We start from the raw sequence: 18,538 nt of genomic DNA, 5'->3' as shown, positions 1-18,538 counted from the left end.
ACAAGTCACTTCTACCGCATTCCATCGGCCAGAGCAAGTCATATGACATGACTGAGCCCAAATCAAGGGGACAGGGAAGGACATTTGGCCAGTGGTGGGAGGGATGTAAAGCCACCCAGCAAAAGGCATGGACGTGGGGGGAAGAGGCTGCGATGCCATCTGCCACTGCAGGTGCGTAACTCTGCTTGAACTACCTCCCCTTCTGTACGACGGAGACAGTAACGGTGCCTGCCTTGCAGGACTGTGGGATTGTCATGAGGACTAGTACATGAGTTAATAGATATGGAAGTGACTAAAACAGTGCCTGGCTCAGAAGAAACCCTCAGTAGATATTAGCTGGTATTATCCTGGGGGAGGGGCGGAGAATGAAGGTTAGTACAGCCCTGGGGGAGGCTGTTTGTCAGTATCTATTCAAATTAAAAATGCATGTGTCCTTTGACCTAGCAGTTCCTCTTTTAGGGATTTAGCCTGACACGTGCACAGAGACAGACCGACAGACATTCATGTGAATGGCAGTGCGTCACTGCGTTGTTTTCTATGGTTTAAAACTGCAGACAGGTGCATGCCGAGCTGAGGGCCCGTTTCACGCTTGCCCCCTCGCTGACCAAGTGTCCCCTCTCCTACCCCTGCAGGTGGGCCTTTCTGGAGCTGCACACGAACGGCCACTACAACGATAGCCTGCAGGCCTACGCAGCGGGCGTGGTGGAGGCCGCTGTGTCCGAGGAGGTAAGGGCCAGACGCGGGCCAGACAGGGACCCCGGGGTTTCCCCCGCCCACCAAGTGTGTTCCCCAGGGAGCTTTGGAGGGTTCTGAAATATGTGTAGAGGGGGCTCTCCCACCCCCAGCCTTCCATCTAGTTGGGGAGAAAAGGCTCACATGTATTTGTTAAAAATTTACACTGGGTGCTATTTGATGCATATAAAAACTACACAACACATTCCAAGTTACGAAGCTTAGTAATAAAATGAACACCCACCCAAACTAAACCCTGGAATGTTACTAAAACCATTGAAGCCCCCTTTCAACCCCATTTCCCTGCCTCTCCTACCCCAGAGACACCCACCACACTACATGTGGTGGCTGTCATTCCCTTTCATTCATTCATTCATTTATATTGAGATAGAATTCACATGCCCTAAAATTCACCATTTTATAATGTACAGTTCAGTGGCTTTTAGTATATTCATAAGGTTGCACAACCACTACCACTATCTGATTCCAGAACATTCTCATCTCCCCAGAGAGAAACCCCATACCTGTTAGCAGTCACCTCCCTTTTTCCCCACTCCACCCGGCCCCCGGCAACCACTCATCTACTTTGTCTCTACGGATTTGCTTGTTCTGAACAGTTCCTATGAAGGGAATCATCCAATATGTGGTCTTTTGTGGCTAGCTTCTTTAACTTGTTTCCACGGTTCCTCCATGTTCTGGTGTATGTTAGTACGTTATTCCCTTTTATGGCCGAATAATATTGCATTGTAGGGATAGACTATTTTCTTTATCCTTTCATCAGTGGGTGGACATTTGAGTTATTTCCACTCCCTTCCTTTGGTTAAACTAGTTTTACTACATGTGATGAAGCCTTAAACAACATATTATTTTGCATTACCTGCTTTTGGGCTTTTTAAAAGTGATAATCACAGATTTCAGAAGGCAGACCGCATCAGGAGTGGGTGAGGCCGTGGTGGGCTGGCCATGCTCCCACACTGTGCGTGAAGGTGTGACACCCAGGTTGGAATGTAATTTGGTGTTAACTTGTAGAGTTGAATACACACATGCCTTAGGACCCAGGGGCCCCACTCCTTAGGTGTGTATCCTAGAGGTGACCCAAGGGGTTCAAAGCAGCCTCGAGGCAAACACACTCAAACGCCACCGGTGGGTGCACGGGTAACCGGATTGCAGTAGTGTCACACAGTGCAGGATCATAGAGCAGTGAAAATGAACGAGCAGAGTGGATGGGTGTGAGATGCATGGTGGTGAGAGGGACAGAGCACGTCACAGGAGATGGTGTACAGTGTGACAGCGTTTAATAAACTCCCTCTCCTCATTCTGACATCCAGCTGCAGTTTGAGATGCCCTCCTGGGACCTCAATGTCTGGGGAGGTGTCAGACACTGGGTCAGACCGCGTGTTTTGGGTGCTTGGTGGTATTTGAGACAAGATTCCATCCCTCAAGGGCCCCGTAGCCTGAGCCAGGAACACTGAGGCAAGGCCCGACGTGGTTCTCACGTGAGGAAGCCCAGACACACGTGCCAGGGGCTTTGCCCACGTTACCCCTCTGAGCTTGCACACCAGCCCCCGAGGGAGGCTCTCCGTCTGTTGGGGTGACGGGGACGATGGGCTCATATGATCTTTCACCCCCCAGCAGGCTGGCCCAGCTTGTTCATGTGACATCGGGGTGGGGAGGTGGGGAAGGCCTCTTGAGGGCTGGTGGAACTGCCACAGGATTCTCTTGCCAGGTTCACTGCTGTGTCCTCAGTGCTCAGGACAGGACATAGTAGGTGCTCAAAAAAAAAAAAGGTAGTTGAGTGACTGAATACATGTATAGATGGGGGTGGCGGTCCCCAGTAACAGAGGAGGCATAATCTAGGACAGACTGTGAGTGCTGACGGCTTTCAGAGGAGGGAGGCATCCAGAGGCATTGGGCCCTGGTGGGGGTGAGAGCTGGCTGGGTGAGAGAAGCCAGCGTGAGCAGAGGTGCGGAGGTGTCATCACCAGAGCTCCTCAGCTCTTTGGAGACCTGGATAGGAGTGAGGACTCTGAGCCCGAGTGGGGGCCAGTGGGGTCCTCAGGGAAGAGCGCAGCCCTGCTGCCCCGCCCCTGTCCTCGCCCACCCTACAGCTCATCTATATGCACTGGATGAACACGGTGGTGAATTACTGCGGCCCCTTCGAGTATGAAGTCAGTTACTGCGAGAGGCTCAAGAAATTCCTGGAGGCCAACCTGGAGTGGATGCAGAAGGAGATGGAGTTGAACAATGGCTCTGCTTACTGGCACCAGGTGGGCATGGCCCCCGTGCTCAGAGGGCTGGGGCAGCAGGCTGGGTCTGCTCTGGGGACCTGCTACCACTGCAGCTGCTACTGTTCCAGCTGGCCAACCTATCTGTCCCCTGCCCCTCTTAGCCAGCCCTTCCTCCCTCCCTCCCTCCCTCCCTCCCGCATCCATCCACCCATCTACCTACCCATCCTCCCATCCATCTACTCATCCATCCACAGATCCATCCAGTCTTCCCTCCCTCCCTCCCTCCATGTCCATCCTTCCCTTTCTCCCTCCCATACATCCGTCTGTCCATCCACCCACCTACCCCTCCATCCATCTACCCATTCATCCATCCATCTATTCATCCATCCATCCATCCATCTAGTTTTTCAGCACATTCATCCACCCACCCACAAGTCTATCCATCTTTCACTCTCTTCTTCCCATTTATTCATCTGTCACCGAGCTGCCCATCTTAGCCTAGTTGTCAGATATTCTATCCACCCGCCTTGTTGATGTACCCCATTTGGTTGCCTGTCTCTCTCTCTGTTCATCATCTACCTGTCTGTCCATCTACCCTCCCATCTACCTGCCTAGCCATCTTCCTGACGGACCAAGTTCCCTGTTTCATTCCACCTCTTCCTTCTGGCCAGAGCCTAGGCACCTCTCAGTCTGTCCATCTGTTGGTCCATCCCCTCTGCTCTGTCTCTGCTGCTCGTACATCTCGCCAGGGGCTGCCCAGTTCCCCAGGGTGATGCCCACACTCCTTAATGTGGCCTCAACACCCCCCTGCACCCTCTCCCTCCCCAGCCTCATCTACTGGCCTTCTCAATCTGTGCTCCAGCCTCCCTGGCCTCCTCCCAGTTCCTTGAACAAGATGTTACCTCTTCACTCAGGGCTTTAAAGTGTGCTGTTCCTTCTGCCTGGAACACTTTTCCTTCTCCCCCTCTGCCCGGCTCACCCCCACCATTCCTCACCTCCACGTCCCCTCCCTGCACTTCTTTGTAGCCCTCTTGTGAGGCATTCAGATTCTGTCTTCAACTGGACTTGGGCCCCATGAGGACAAGGCAAGGACCACATCTGCCTTGTCCACTGTGGTATCCCCAGTACCTAGCACAGGGGCTGGCACATGGGAGGCGCTTTATAAGTGAAGGTTTGTTGAGTATTTACAGATGAAGGAGTGAATCCATCTGGTCCCATCCATCTACTCCAGCACCTGCCTGAACAGCTATCCTTTTCTTCACCCTCCTGTCCATCTAGATGATTGCCTTTCTCTCTGTCCTTCTCTCGTTTAACTCAGTAGCCACCATCCATCCATCCATCCATCTGTCCTTTTGTCTATCCATCTTACGGATGCTTGCTAAGTGCCTGGTGTATGCCCAGCACAGGCCAAGGCCCGGTGGGGGACACAGTGATATACTCCATGGTTACAGAACAATGACAGTGACAGTGGGGAGAAGTCAACCACATGACACAAGTTTGCTGAGCCAGCAGCACAGCCAGTAAAACTCAGAACAGGGAGCAGCCAGCAGTGGGCCTGGGCAGGCTGGGAGGCTTCCTGGAGGAGGTGGATTTGAGTTGGGTTCTTAAGTGTGGTGATTTGGGGTTGCCACAGGATGGAGACGTATAGTTAAATGATGGCAGGAGGGTGCTTGGCATGGAGGGGTGGGTGGTGGTTATGGGGGGGGTCAGGGTTGGCTGGAGCCTAGAGGGTGCACCTGAGCCTCCCTTGCTGAAGCCCCTCCCATTGCAGAAGGCATGAGCCTGGGGGAGAGGCCTCACCCTCCCTCTGCCCCCTGCCCCCTGCCCCCTCCCCCTCCCCCTAGGTGCGGCTGACCCTCCTGCAGCTGAAAGGCCTAGAGGACAGCTATGAAGGCAGTGTGACCTTTCCAACTGGGAAGTTCACCGTCAAACCCTTGGGGTTCCTGTAAGTGCCACCCCCAGAGTGGACAGGGCAGGGGGAAGTGCCGCACACCTATAGTCAGACAGACCTGGGTTCCAATACCAGCCCTGCCACTTCCTGGCTACATGGCCTTGGACCGGTCGCCCAACCTCCCAGTGCCTCAGCTTTCTCTTCTGTGAAATGGGTATGTAATGGTGCTCCCAGCAGGCATGGTAACCCTCCGGCACTCTGACCCTCCTCAGCCTGTTGCAGATCTCTGGGGACCTCGAAGACTTAGAGCTGGCCCTGAATAAGACCAAGACCAAGCATGCTACGGGCTCTGGCTCCTGCTCTGCCCTCATCAAGCTGCTGCCTGGCCAGAGTGACCTCCTGGTCGCCCACAACACCTGGCACTCCTACCAGTACATGCTGCGCATCATGAAAAAGTACTGGTTCCAGTTCAGAGAAGGGCCCCAAGGTGGGTAGATGTGGGTGGGTCTGTGTGTGAGCATGTATGTGGGTACACAGTGGGCTTAGTACTGGGAGGTGTGGGCCTCAGCCCCGTATACACTGGGGTCACCATAAGGCCAGTCTAAGAGTTCATGTTATTTTTAACATGTCTATTTCCTTTTAATTTTTATCTCACAAGACATATCAGTAAGCTACTGCTGTGTAACAAATCACCCCAAACTTAAAACAACAAAGGTTTAAAACATAGCCATTTATTTTTGCTCACATGTCCATTGGTCTGCTGGGTGGTTTTGTTATTCTGGGACAAGCCTGCTGATTGTGGCTGGCCTCACTGATGCTTCTGTAGTCAGCTGGGGTGAGCTGGCTGCCCTAGGATGGCCTCGTCTGCACGTCTGGGGGTTGGCTGTCATCTGGGAGGATGTGACAGCTGGGCCACATGGTCTTTCATCCTCCCACAGGCTAGCTCAGGCTTGTTCATGTGACATCTGGGCAGGCAAGTGTGGAAGGCCTCTCGAGGGCTGATTGAAACTGGCACAGCGTTCTGTTGCTCAAAGCAAGTCAAGTGACCCGTGCAGATTCAAGAAGTGGGGAAATAGACCCGACCATGTGATGTAAAGAACTGCAGTCACATTGCAGATGACGTGGATACAAGCATGGGGAGAGTTACAGCCATTTTTGCAAACAGCTACACAGGAATGGATGAATACGTTCTTCCTGTCAAATGTGAAAACCTTGCCACTAAGGCCCAAGTGCCAGACAGTGTGCCCGTCATTCCTGGCCCCAGTGTTAAGTCTAGAGGTAGCCACTGCCAGATGTTTGCAGTGCCTCCTTCTTGGCCCAACTTAAAAAAATTAATGTTGCCAGGAGGTGGCGAGAGGGTGGGGAAATGTATACCCTCATTCACTGCTAACGGGAGTGGGATCTGGCACGGCCACTTTGAAGGGGAGCCCAGCTGGCGTCTAACAAAATTTAAAATCTGTCTCGCCTGTGATCCAGCAGCCCTCTGGCTCAGATCTGTCCCTGGAGAAACATTTCTATTTCTGCAAGGGGATTGTGTACATGGCTGTCAGCTGCATTAGTGGTTCGGAAACAACCTAATGCCCATTAATTTAAATTTAAACTTCTACGTTGACATTTGTACAGAAAAGTGTGGGCATCATAAGTGTACAGCTGGAATTTTTGCACGTTGAACACACACCTGTGTGTGTAGCATCCAGACAGAGAAACAACATTCCCAGCCCCCAGAAGCTTCCTTCCTGTCCCTTTCCAGGCACTGTCCCCAGCCCGTAGTGACTTCTCACAGCCTGGATTAGGTTCGATGGATTTGGAATGTTTTGCGAATGGAATCATGCAGCATGAGCTTGTTTGCACCTGGCTTCTTTCACTCAGTGTAACGTCTGTGAGTTTCATCCACGTTGTCCTCTGTAGCTGCAGATCTGTCGTTCCCATTGCTGTGTATCCACTATCATCTTAATATCTGAAAAACCTACATAAGTCATACATGTATGTTATAGAAAATTGGAAAATGCGGCAAAACACACATACACACAATGAAAGTCACTGGAACACCCCACATCCCACAAGAGGTCATTTCTGCAAACACTTGGTTGTTTTTTCAGACTTTTAAAAAACGTACCTCACTTTTCCATTTGTTTTAACTTATCAATATTTTTATTATACTATTTATATGTAAATACATCCTCACTGGCACAGATTCCAGCAACGGAGATGAAGAAATACATCTCCCTTGATCCCTTCGTCCCAAATTCCAGATCTCTCCTAAGAGGAAAGCACTGATGCCATTTTGGTTTGGATCTATCTAGATTTGGGGGGATGCATTTATATGTGTGTATATATGGACCTTTTAAAAATTAATAGACTTTATTTCTTAGAAAAATTTTACATTGACATAAATTGAGTAGACAGTACAGAGTGTTCCCATATATCCCCCTTCCCACTTTCCCCTGTTACTAGCCTCTTGCATTAGTGTGGTTCATTTGTTGCAATTGATGAACCAATATTGATACATTATTGTCAACTGAAGTCCATGGTTTACATTTGAGTTCACTCTTTGTAGAGCTTTATGGATTTTTGATGAACGCTCAATGACATGTATCCGCCATTACAGTATTTACAGAATAGTTGTACAGCCCTAAAAAGTTTGCTTTCTGGGTTTTTAAAAAAAAAACATAAATGAGATCATCCTATATGGGTTGTTTGCCACTTGCTCCTCTTGCTCCACGGCCAGCCTTGGAGAGCTTTTGATATTGTCATGTTCGGTCCACCTTTTAACAGCTGGACGTTAAATTGTTTTTTTTTTTTTTTTGCGGTACGCGGGCCTCTCACTGTTGTGGCCTCTCCCGTTGCGGAGCAGAGGCTCCGGACGCGCAGGCTCAGCGGCCATGGCTCACAGGCCCAGCCGCTCCGCGGCATGTGGGATCTTCCCGGACCGGGGCACAAACCCGTGTCCCCTGCATCGGCAGGCGGACTCCCAACCACTGCGCCACCAGGGAAGCCCTGGACGTTAAATTTTAATTAGTCCCCAGTTGAGGATGTGGGCCATTTCCAGGTCTTTGCTCTTCCTCCCTTCCTTCCTCCCTCCCTCCCTCCCTCCCTCCCTTCTTTCTTCTTAAAAAATATTTATTTCTTTATTTGGCCACACCGTGAGGCTTGTCCAGTGAGAGCAAGAAGTCCCAACCACTGGACTGCCAGGGAATTCCCAGGTCTTTGCTGTTTCAAACAGTACTACAGCAAGCAAGTGGGCCCCCAGATGTGTTTCCTGGTGGAAACGCTGGGTTAAAAGATGAGTATAATTAAAATTTTAGTTTCTAGATAGATAACAGCCAAATTGCCTCAAAAAATGGTTGGGCCAATTTACACTTCCACCGCCATTCTGTGGATATGTTGTCTTTCCCCACAGCCTTGCTAGCACTGGGTATTATCGTTCACTTCACATTTTTTTGCCATTCTACTGGGTGATAAATGATGTCCCGGACTAAGTTTGTTCTGGTTTTTTTTTTAATTCACTTTATTGATGGATAGCTTAAATACACATTTAGAGCATATAATTTGATGGGTTTGGACAAACATGCAGTCATGTAAACACCATTCCATAAAGATATAGAACATTTCCATCACCCTAGAAAGTTCCCTGTGACCTTTGCAGTTAGCCTCCACCCCTCTCCCCAGGCAACCGCTCTTCTGATTTCTTTCCCATGAGGTTAGATTTGCCTGTTCTAGAACTTCATATAAACCTGCACTAATTTTTAAAAATTTTCTAAGGGAATTCCCTGGCGGTCCAGTGGTTAGGACTCTGCACTTCCACTGCAGGGGGCACAGGTTTGATCCCTGGTCAGGGAACTAAGATCCTGCGTACCTCACAGTGCAGCCAAAAAAAAAAAAAAAAAGGTTTTTTTTCTAGTTTTATTTATTTATTTAATTGAGGTGAAATTCACATAATAAAATTAACTGTTTTAAAGTGAACAATTCAGTGGCATTTAGTACATTCACAGTGTTGTGCAACTGCCACTCAGTCTAGTTCCAAAACGTTTTCATCACCAAGAGAGGAAACCCTGTACCCACTGAGTAATCACTCCCTTTTCCCCCTCTTCCCAGCCCCTGGCAACCACTACTTTCTATCTCTGTAGATTTGCCTGTTCTGGACATCCCATAAAAATGGAAACATACAATGGTGGTTTTCTTACGACTAGCTTCTTTGACTCAGCATCATAATTTCAAGGCCTCTCCATGTCGTAGCAGGTGTTAGCACTTCATTCCTTTTTCCGACTGCCTAATATTTCGCCGCGTGGCGATACTACAGTTTGTTTATCCATCCATCTATTGATGGATATTTGTGTTATTTCTTTTTGTATTCTAGACTAATTTTCAATAATTAAAACAAATTAATCAAGTCATACATGTTCACTGTAGGAAGTTAGAAAATAGAGCACAAGGAAGGAATAAAAATCACTTGTAACCCACCCTGCCACCAGCCCCTGAAAAACCACCATTGGTGTTGGTTGTTTTCCCTTCCAGTTTTAGCTGTTCATTGATGACTTTGCCCTTTTTACTTTTATCTATTCATCAGTTATATAGAAATAGCTCCTTTGGTCCATCCCCTCATCCCTAGTGGCCCTCATCCCCACCCCAGAACACTTTGTACCGAAAGTCCATCCCTTGACAAGTGCTGGTCTGGTTACGCAGTAACCTTGATTGTAGGCCTAGTGGGTACCCACTGTTGTGCTAGAAACTACCTCCACGATCTTATAAATTAAATCTTTACAACTGCCCTGTGTGGGATGAAGGATTATTATTCCCAGTTTGCAGATAAGGAAACTGAGGCTCAGAAAGGCTAAGTAACTTGACATAAATCAAACAGTTGATAAGGGCCTGAACCGGGATTCTGCCCAGGTCTCCTCCCCGCAAAGTCTGTGCTCTCATCTGATCCATCCATCTCACTTCCAGGAAATAAAATCTTGAGGAAGTGTCTGCACTCCTGTGTTCATTGCAGTATTCACCATAGCTGAGATACGGAAACAACGTAAATGTCCATAGCCAGACAAATGGATAAAGAAAATGTGCGCGTACACACACACACACACACACACACACACACACACACACAATGGAGTATTATTCAACTGAAAAAAGCAGGAAATCCTGCCATTTGCGACAACATGGGTGAACCTGGAGGCCATTATGCTAAGTGAAATAAGTCAGAGAAAGACAAATACTGTATGATCTCACTTTCATGTAGAATCTAAAAAAGTTGAACTCGAGGCAATTCCCCGGCGGTCTGGTGGTTAGGACTCTGTGCTTTCACTGCTGCGGGCCCGGGTTCAGTTCCTGGTTGGAGAATTAAGATCCCGCAAGCTGCGTGGTACGGCCAAAAAAAAAAAAAAAAAAAAAAAAGTTGAACTGTTATAAGCAGAGAGTAGAATGGTGGTTGCAGGCGGCTGGGGGGAGGGGGAAATGGGGAGATGCTGGTCAGAGAGTACCATCTCCCAGTCAGAAGACAAGTGAATTCTGGCGTCTAAAGCACAGCATGGTGACTGTAGTTAACAACACTGTATTGTATACTTGAAACTTGCCAAGAGAGTGGAACTTCAGTGTTCTCACCACACACACAGCAGAGGTAACGATGTGAAGTGATGGCTGTGTAAATTAGCTTGACTGTGGCCATCCTTTCACAGCATCTACGCCTATCCAAACATCACAGTGTGCACCTTAAACACAGACAATTTTTGTTTGTCAGTTATACCTCAGTAAAGCAGGGGATAAACCCTCCCCCCACCCCCCAAAAAAACAAAGTCCGTGCTCTCAGACTTCCTGGGTATTTGCTCTGTGAATTAGCTTTTTCACAATAGGTTTTTGCAATTAAAAAAAAAAAGAAAGCAAGCCAAAAAAAGGTACAGTAATCAAGACAATTTTATATATATATATATATGTATATGTATGTATGTATATATATTGCTACTAGCTTTTACACAAATGGCCTGGTTTGCTGATTCTCAGAAAGAATGGAGTAGGGGCTTTCTCTGAAGCCTGCTGTTCCACCTGGAGACTCCCAAGTCTTGCTGGGAGGGGGAGTGGGGTTCTCTGTATGTGCTTGTCTGACCAGGCCCCCTCCCCCCCCCCCCCCACCCCGGGCTCACTCTCCCGCCTGCAGAGCAATCTACCCGGGCTCCCGGCAACAGGGTGATCTTCTCATCCTACCCTGGTACCATTTTCTCCTGTGATGACTTCTACATCCTGGGCAGCGGGCTGGTGAGTCATCCTCTGGTGTCACTTTTCTCCCCGGGGCAGCTTTGCACCCAGCAGCTTAGGCACAGCAGGGGGACGCAGACTCCCCCATTCCCGCATCACCACCACCCCAGGGCCGAGGCCAGGAAGCGCTTGTAAAATGTCGCTCCCCAGGTCACGGCCGGGCCTCCAGACCCTGCAGCTGGCCTGGGACTCTGTATTGTCCTGCAGCTCCTCAGAAATCCCTGGTTTGGGCCCTTTTGAAACATCCGTGGCCCCAGTGACCTCATTTTGTGTTTATGTATTTAGGACGAGCCATCTCTCTCCCTACCATGACTCTGCTCTTTCTGCCTTCCCTTTTGCTTTCCACAAAACCCCCTCTAAACCTGGCTGGGTTTTCTGAATAAATGTTGTTTACAATGTGTTGTTTTTATCGGTTTTCCTGGCTGGGCTCCAAACTCATTTAGAAATCTGTTCCTGGCACCCCTCTAGACACAGCAAGCCCTGTAGTCGCCAGGGTAACACTGCAGAGGAGAAAAAACATCACTTAAAAAAAAAAATCCTAGACGCAGAAGACGCCAACTCTGGGGAGGGGAGAGGAAGGGGCTCTTTTTCTTCTATTACTTTGTGAGAGGAGCGTGGGATTTAGTTCCCTTAAATGTGGGAAGAAGCATGAAAGGGGCCAGGCAGTGGGTGAGGGGACCCCCTTGCTGCGGTCTGGGGTGGGGAAAGCAGGAGTGAAGCCTGGGGAAGGACAGTTGAAATAGTTTCATCCAGTTACAAAAAGTGTCCGGGAAGGAAATTTACCTTCCATCTGGGTTCTTAACTATTTTTACGCCACAGACTCCTTTGGCGGTCTGGGGAGCCGTGAACCCCTTCTCAGAATAATGCTTTTAAATGCACAAGCCAACATATATGGGATTATAAAGGAAACCAAGTGTATCGACATGCATTTATCGAAATATTATATAAGTAAACTTTTAATGTAATATACAAGTATACCTCATTTTATTGAACTTTGCAAATATTGCAGATTTTACAAATTGAAGGTTTGTAACAACCCTGCATCGGGCAAGTCTGTCAGCACCATTTTTCTAACAACATTTGCTCATTTTGTATCTCTGTGTCACATGCTGGTAATTCTCACAATATTTTAAGGTTTTCATTATTATATTCATCATGGTCATCTGTGATCAGTGATCTTTGATGTGACTATTGTAATTGATTTTTTGTTTTGTATTTTTTTTTTCTATTTTTAAATTGAGGTATGTACATTGGGTTTTAAGACATAATACTATTGCACACTTAATAGACTATAGTATAGTGGAATCATAACTCTTATATGCACTGGGAAATCAGAAAATCCACGTGACTTGCTTTCTTGTGGTATTCGCTTCATTGCAGTGGTCCGGAACAGAACCCGCGATCTCTCTCGGGTCCGCCTGTATGTGCTGCTTTACTAGCACGTTAAATAAGAAACTCCAGGAACTTCCCTGGTGGTCCAGTGGTTAAGATTCCGTGCTCCCAGTGGAGGGGGCACAGGTTCGATCCCTGGTCGGGGAACTAAGATCCCTCATGCCACAAGGTGTGGCCAAAAACAGAAAGAAACTCCGGTCGCAGGTGGGCTACCTGCCATAATTTACAAATAGTGAGGAGCATAAATGATATCTTGAGATGTGTGCAATCCTGTCCTGTGGTGGGAAAACATCTGTGATTTCTGTTGGTGACGATCTCAGTTACCGCTAATAACACTGTCATGTGTCACCTCATTAGCAGTGGAAGGAGATGCTGCATTTCGGTTTGACATTAGTGGAAATAAAGATGTAATGTTTCCCCACCCAAGTCTGCAGACTCCCCGAGCACTGCCCCAGGTTGAGAACAACCCCTGGCGCAGAGAGAGGAAACTGCCCTCCAGGGCTTCTGAGGCCATGCGGGTCTGAATCCTGGCGATGACGTGGGACACTAGAGGGATGAGGAGGGTACAAGTGTGGAGGGAGTAGAGAAGCTCTTCCTACCTGGGCATCGCTATTGAGAGGCTTGCTTTGCACATTCCTCTTTGAAACATATTTATGGCTACTGCTGTCTCTTAGTTGTTTTCCAGCTTCGTATAAAAAAGGAAGAAGCATGCTAATATCCTGCTGTAGGGGAGCAAGCCCCGATTTAAGAGTTGGAAGTCTGAGGGTCAAATCTTGGCCCATCCACGTAGCGGCCATGACCTTTTGGCAAGTCTTTTAGCTTCTCCAGGCCTCAAGTTTACCTTTCAAGAAGAAGGGGGCTTAATAGCAATGCTGTGTTTTCCCCCGGAGGGCTGTAAGAGTTGATGGAGATTGTCCATCAGGCTACCAACCCCAAGCCTCCCAGCTTTCCCTGCGGAACTGCAGGGAAGGGGTAGAGATGGGATACTATCTCTCTGGGGAAAGAGTTGACCCACTTGGTAGGGGGAGTGGGTCCCGTAGGAGCAACACCCTGGGCTCTCTTAGGGGCTGTTTCCCAGGGCAAAGGTGGATGCACGATCTTGATCACGAACCCCCTCAATGCTCATCCAAAGAACTAGTGAGGAACACGCACCTAAGCCAGGACATGAAGTTTTAAAAAACGAGTCAACAGATTTGAACCACGATTGATGCAGCGCTGCCACTTGGTGACACCATGCCCCGGTTGTGAGTGAGGGGGCCCTTTCGTGCAGCGCCCCCTCGGCTCTCCCACAGGTGACCCTGGAGACCACCATCGGCAACCGGAACTCGGCCCTGTGGAAGTACGTGCAACCCGAGGGCTGTGTGCTGGAGTGGATGCGAAATGTTGTGGCCAATCGCCTGGCCTTGGATGGGGACTCCTGGGCCGATATCTTCAAGAGGTTCAATAGTGGCACGTGAGTGGGCTTCTGGAACTGTGGCCGTCCCACCCAACCTCCCCGCTAATGCTCAGACCCTGGGAGACCTGATGTGGCACAAGGGCCACACACCCCACACCCTCTGCTGAGTCCTTTCCTTGTTTTATACGTGGGGAAACAGGCACGGGGAAGGAAAGGATTTGCCCCCCTCTTGCAGGCTTCTCCATCCAGGGAAAGGCTCCCAGAGGAAGGACAGGAAGACACTTGGAACTTGAGAGCTCTGGGGACAGTGGAGAGGGCCGTCTGAGGAGATGGACATGGGTGGATGGGGGCCCCATCAGCCAGAGACGCGGGAACTGGATAGGGCAGGGTCTTAGAACATTGCGCAGAATTGACCTTGGTTCCAGTAAGCACTAGGGAGCCATAGACTCCTCTGGAGCAGGTGAGCAGCATGATGAGAGAAAAGCCTGAGGACACCTGGTCAAGCTAAAGTGTCCGGGTGACGGTCGGATGGCCGGACGTGCCCAGACCACCCCGGCCCCATGATTCCTGACTGTGTGTGGCCCTGGGGGCAGGGGGAGGCCGGGGCAGTGACCCCAGGGTCTGTTCAGCCCTCCTTCCTTGGGCATGGCAGGTACAACAACCAGTGGATGATCGTGGACTACAAGGCATTTGTCCCCGGCGGGCCCAGCCCTGGGAGAAGGGTGCTTACCATCCTGGAGCAGATCCCGTGAGTACCCGGAAAGGGGCAGGGCGTTCCAGCAGAGGGAACTGCCAAGGCAGAGGCCTGGAGGCAGCTGAATCGTGTGTGGGAGGGGAAACCTCAGGAAGGCAGTACTGGAGGAGAAGGCAGCCCCTGATTGCTAGAGATTGGGAACATAATCTAGCTCCAGGCAATGGGGAGCCAGCGAGGGTCCTTGAGCAGGGCAGCACCCACAGGAGCCCCCTTTCTCACCACCACTCCTGCCTCCTGTCCCTTCCCGGTTGCAGGGGCATGGTGGTGGTGGCTGACAGGACCTCGGAACTCTACCAGAAGACCTACTGGGCCAGCTACAATATCCCGTATGTCCCCCCTTCTTGGTATTCCCCACCCTTTGCTCAGCTCTCCGTGCTGGGGAGGGGTGCTTCCCAGGAGATTCTTTAACTCCACAAAGAAACCCACCCTTCCCCCTTTTTCTCCAGGAAAGCCCTGACGGTTTTAGGGTACAGTTGGGAGGTCGGCATCCGTTCAGCCTCCCAGTCCGCACCCACCCACCGCAGGGTGGTAAGGGGCGGCCTGGCTCAGGTGCCGACCCCTGCCGTGGCTCTCCAGCTGGCGCTGCTTTAACTGGGCTGCACAGCCAGCACCTCTTGACCCTCACTGTGCTTTACCTGGGTCATCCCCTTTGATCCGTACAGCCACCGTGCGTGGTAGCCACTGCTCCTATTCCCATTTCACAGATGATGAAACTGAGGCCTTGAGAAAGTACCTGACTCGCCCAAGGTTCCATAGGTGGCCAACAGTGAAGTCAGGATTTGAACCCATGCCTCTTGGACCCCAGAGCCCTAGCTTGGCCACCCCACCAAGCCACCCCACAGCACAAACAAAAGACATGATTATTGCTATCCCGACTGTTGTGGTTGTTGGTGTTAATGTCGTGGCACGACCGCCCCCTTCCCCTCCCTGGCCACAGTCACGGCCAGGTGAAGTCAGTGGAGGTCGTGAGTGACCATCCTCGTTCCCAGCAGGTCCTTTGAGTCTGTGTTCAATGCCAGTGGGCTTCCGGCCCTGGTGGCCCACTTTGGGGACTGGTTCTCCTACGACGGGAGCCCCCGGGCCCAGATCTTCCGGCGGAACCAGTCCCTGGTACACGACCTGAATTCCATGATCCGGCTTATGAGGTACATGGGGGATCATGAGCCCAGAGTCACGTGGTGGGGCTTTGTCGTAACTCATTTCAAGTTCCCGACAAGCCCGGGGGGGCGGCAGGGGTGGGGTGCAACTGTGTAGCAGCCAAGACGGCAGAACCGGGGCAGCGCTCAGCTGAGCCCTGCTGCTGCCCTCATGTCGTGGGTGAGGATGACGGACAGCCGTGGAGTGACCGCCCTGTGCCGGGCTCCGCGCTTGGGACTGGGAAACGGGCACAGAACGTGTCCCCACTGTCCTTGGGGAGCACCCTGTCCTTTGGGGGATGCAGAAATCCCTCCCGTACTCACACTGATGTGGACGTGTAACGAGAACCGTCTGAGCTCCAGGAAATGCTATGAAGGGACAAAACGGGGCCTCTAGCCTGGCCTGGGATGGGGGCCCAGAGGGATTCCCGGAGGGAGGGATGGCAGAGCCGAGGCTGAGTGATACCTGTGGAGTGACCAGCTGAAGGGGGAGGTGGTGGCTGAAGCCCAGGCGGCGGGAGGGAGCTGGGCACACTGAAAGCAGGCGGCTGGGTTAGGGGCTGCCGCTAGCAGTCTGGCCTCCCCCGCTCCCCGCACGACTGAGGTTTCCTCTCTTTCCACATCCAGGTACAACGACTTCCTGCATGACCCCCTGTCATTGTGCAAAGTTTGCAACCCCAAGCCCAACGGGGAGAATGCCGTCTCGGCCCGCTCTGACCTCAACCCAGCCAATGGCTCCTACCCCTTCCAGGCCCTGCACCAGCGCTCGCATGGGGGCATCGACGTGAAGGTGCCGGGCCTGGGGCTGTGGATGGGGTCCAAGTTGGGGCAGGGAGCAGCAGAGACTCCCAGGTTGGGACAGCTCAACGACCTGCCCTCCCCTCTACCCCCAGGTGACCAGCACGGCACTGGCCAAGGCCTTGCGTCTCCTGGCGGTCAGCGGCCCCACGTGGGACCAGCTGCCCCCGTTCCAGTGGAGCAGCTCGCCCTTCAGCTGCCTGCTGCACATGGGCCAGCCCGACCTCTGGAAGTTCTCACCCATCGAGGTCTGGTGGGACTGAGGCTCCATCTCTACTCTGCTGACCCCAGCAGGGCCACCCGACTGGCTGCCACCCTGCCCTCCTGCCTGGCCCCCCGCCCCGGTCCCCCGTGTGAGCGTTGCCACTGTGCCCAGGTTGGGGACCTGGGTCGGCCAGGTTCACTCTCGTCTGGGTGGCCTCCTGGGTGGGGAACGGAACCCGATGGGACCCAGGACTGCCTCTGTCCCCCTAAGTGGGTGATGCCATCCCCGTCTCCCTCTGCCTCTCTGCGTCTCTCTCTCTCCCCCTGCTTTTCACTCTTTTCCAGCCTTGGGCCCCCTCCTCATGCCGCCCCTTCCTGAGGGCGGGAGCCGGATCCTGGGACCAGGTTCCGGGGCCCCTAGTGGGGCCGGCAGGAGAGGCCTGTTCCAGTGCCTGCTTCCCAGTGCTGTTTCTAACGGCGGCTCTGGAGCTCCAGCCCCCGAGACCCGGGCGTTGCCTCTGGTTGGCATCTCTCCTCCCAGCTCCCGACCCCAGCCCCACTCTGCTCCGTCTGGGAAGTAGCTCCCCTGTTTCTCCTCCTGGACAGCCCCCTTGAGGACAGGAACTTGAAACCAAACAAGAACCAAAGTTTCTGGCCACTTGTGGGTGGAAGGGCCTGAGTGTCCTTCTCTCTCTGGGGGCAGGCAGGAGTGTCAGCCCCCTGCTCCAGCCTCGGCCCGTGCCCCCTCAAACCCAGGCCTGCCCCTGGCCTCAGGGCATTGCCCACAGGTCCCCTGCTACAGGAACCAAATTGCAGGCTGTGCTGCCATTAAAAAGAGAGGCCATGGCCCCCGTGCTGTGCTTCTTGGGGCAATGGGGCAGGCTGGGTTGGCGCCCTCTCTCTTCTCAGGTTTGGGTTCTGACCATTCACCTATGCATCCTCCTGTCCATCCTTCTGTCTGTCCATCTATACCTTCATTCACCTGCCAACCCACCCACCCCTTGTCCATCTGCAGTCATCCATCCATCTATCCTTCCATTTTCCAATCTTCCATCCGTCCATCCGTCATCCAGATACTGACCCATCTACCCATTCATCCATCCATCCATATCTATCCCACCATCCGTCTATCCATGTGTTTATTGAACACCTACTTTGTTCTGGGTCCTGTTCTAGGGCTCTCTTAACCACCAAGACCTTCCCAAATCCTACTGGTGGGGCGGGGACAGATCAACACAACACAGAGTCCCTCCCCACCTGATCTTACCCAAAGCCTACAGTGGAGACTCGCACAATGCGATGTGCTTCGGGAGAGGAAAGCACACAACCCGGGAGTCCGAGGCCTGGGTTCGAATCCTGTCTCCACCTCCTACTAGTTATGGGACTTAATCTCTCTGAGCCTCGGTTACCTCATCTGTAAAATAGATATAACCACATGAGCAGCATTTTCCCACGCGTGTGTGTGCACGTTTGGTGGGAGGAGGGTGAGGATTTGCTGCAAAGGTGGCTGTGACGTAGCCCACACGGGGCCTCACACACGCAACGTTCATTCATTAGCGAGAATTTATAGAATGCTTAGAACATTCCAGGCACTGTTATAAGGTCCTGGGGATACCTCAGAACAACAGGTATCCCCCCCCCAAAAAAAAATCCCTGCTCTTGTGACATTTACATTGGGGAGGTAGATAGTGAAAATAGACATACAGCGTGTGAGATGCTGGTAAGTGCTCTGGAGAAACTAAAGCGCAGTTGAGGGCCGGG

At 51.5% G+C, this 18,538-nt stretch overlaps 1 protein-coding gene across 2 annotated transcripts in view; it reads left to right on the top strand.

Moving 5' to 3' along the window:
- PLBD2 (phospholipase B domain containing 2) overlaps positions 1–18,222 on the top strand; it is a 28,527-nt gene extending 10,305 nt beyond the window's left edge. Inside the window, exons 2-12 of one of the 2 annotated variants that reach the window (XM_082667188.1) lie at positions 633–726; positions 2,841–2,999; positions 4,805–4,905; positions 5,124–5,338; positions 11,000–11,097; positions 13,782–13,942; positions 14,538–14,633; positions 14,894–14,965; positions 15,632–15,784; positions 16,403–16,565; positions 16,669–18,222. In XM_082667188.1, the coding sequence (XP_082523314.1) occupies positions 633–726; positions 2,841–2,999; positions 4,805–4,905; positions 5,124–5,338; positions 11,000–11,097; positions 13,782–13,942; positions 14,538–14,633; positions 14,894–14,965; positions 15,632–15,784; positions 16,403–16,565; positions 16,669–16,836 (1,480 nt within the window). In that variant the 3' untranslated portion in view covers positions 16,837–18,222. Of the gene's footprint in view, positions 1–632; positions 727–2,840; positions 3,000–4,804; positions 4,906–5,123; positions 5,339–10,999; positions 11,098–13,781; positions 13,943–14,537; positions 14,634–14,893; positions 14,966–15,628; positions 15,785–16,402; positions 16,566–16,668 lie in introns of both variants that reach the window. The other variant, XM_082667187.1, reaches the window with a different exon arrangement.
- The last annotated feature ends 316 nt before the right edge of the window (positions 18,223–18,538 follow it).

The sequence above is a fragment of the Grampus griseus genome, assembly GCF_964374135.1.
Source record: "Grampus griseus genome assembly, chromosome: 12".
In the NCBI taxonomy this organism is placed as follows: domain Eukaryota; kingdom Metazoa; phylum Chordata; class Mammalia; order Artiodactyla; family Delphinidae; genus Grampus; species Grampus griseus.
Note: the sequence above shows the minus strand (reverse complement) of the source record. Positions and strands in the feature narration are given on the sequence as shown.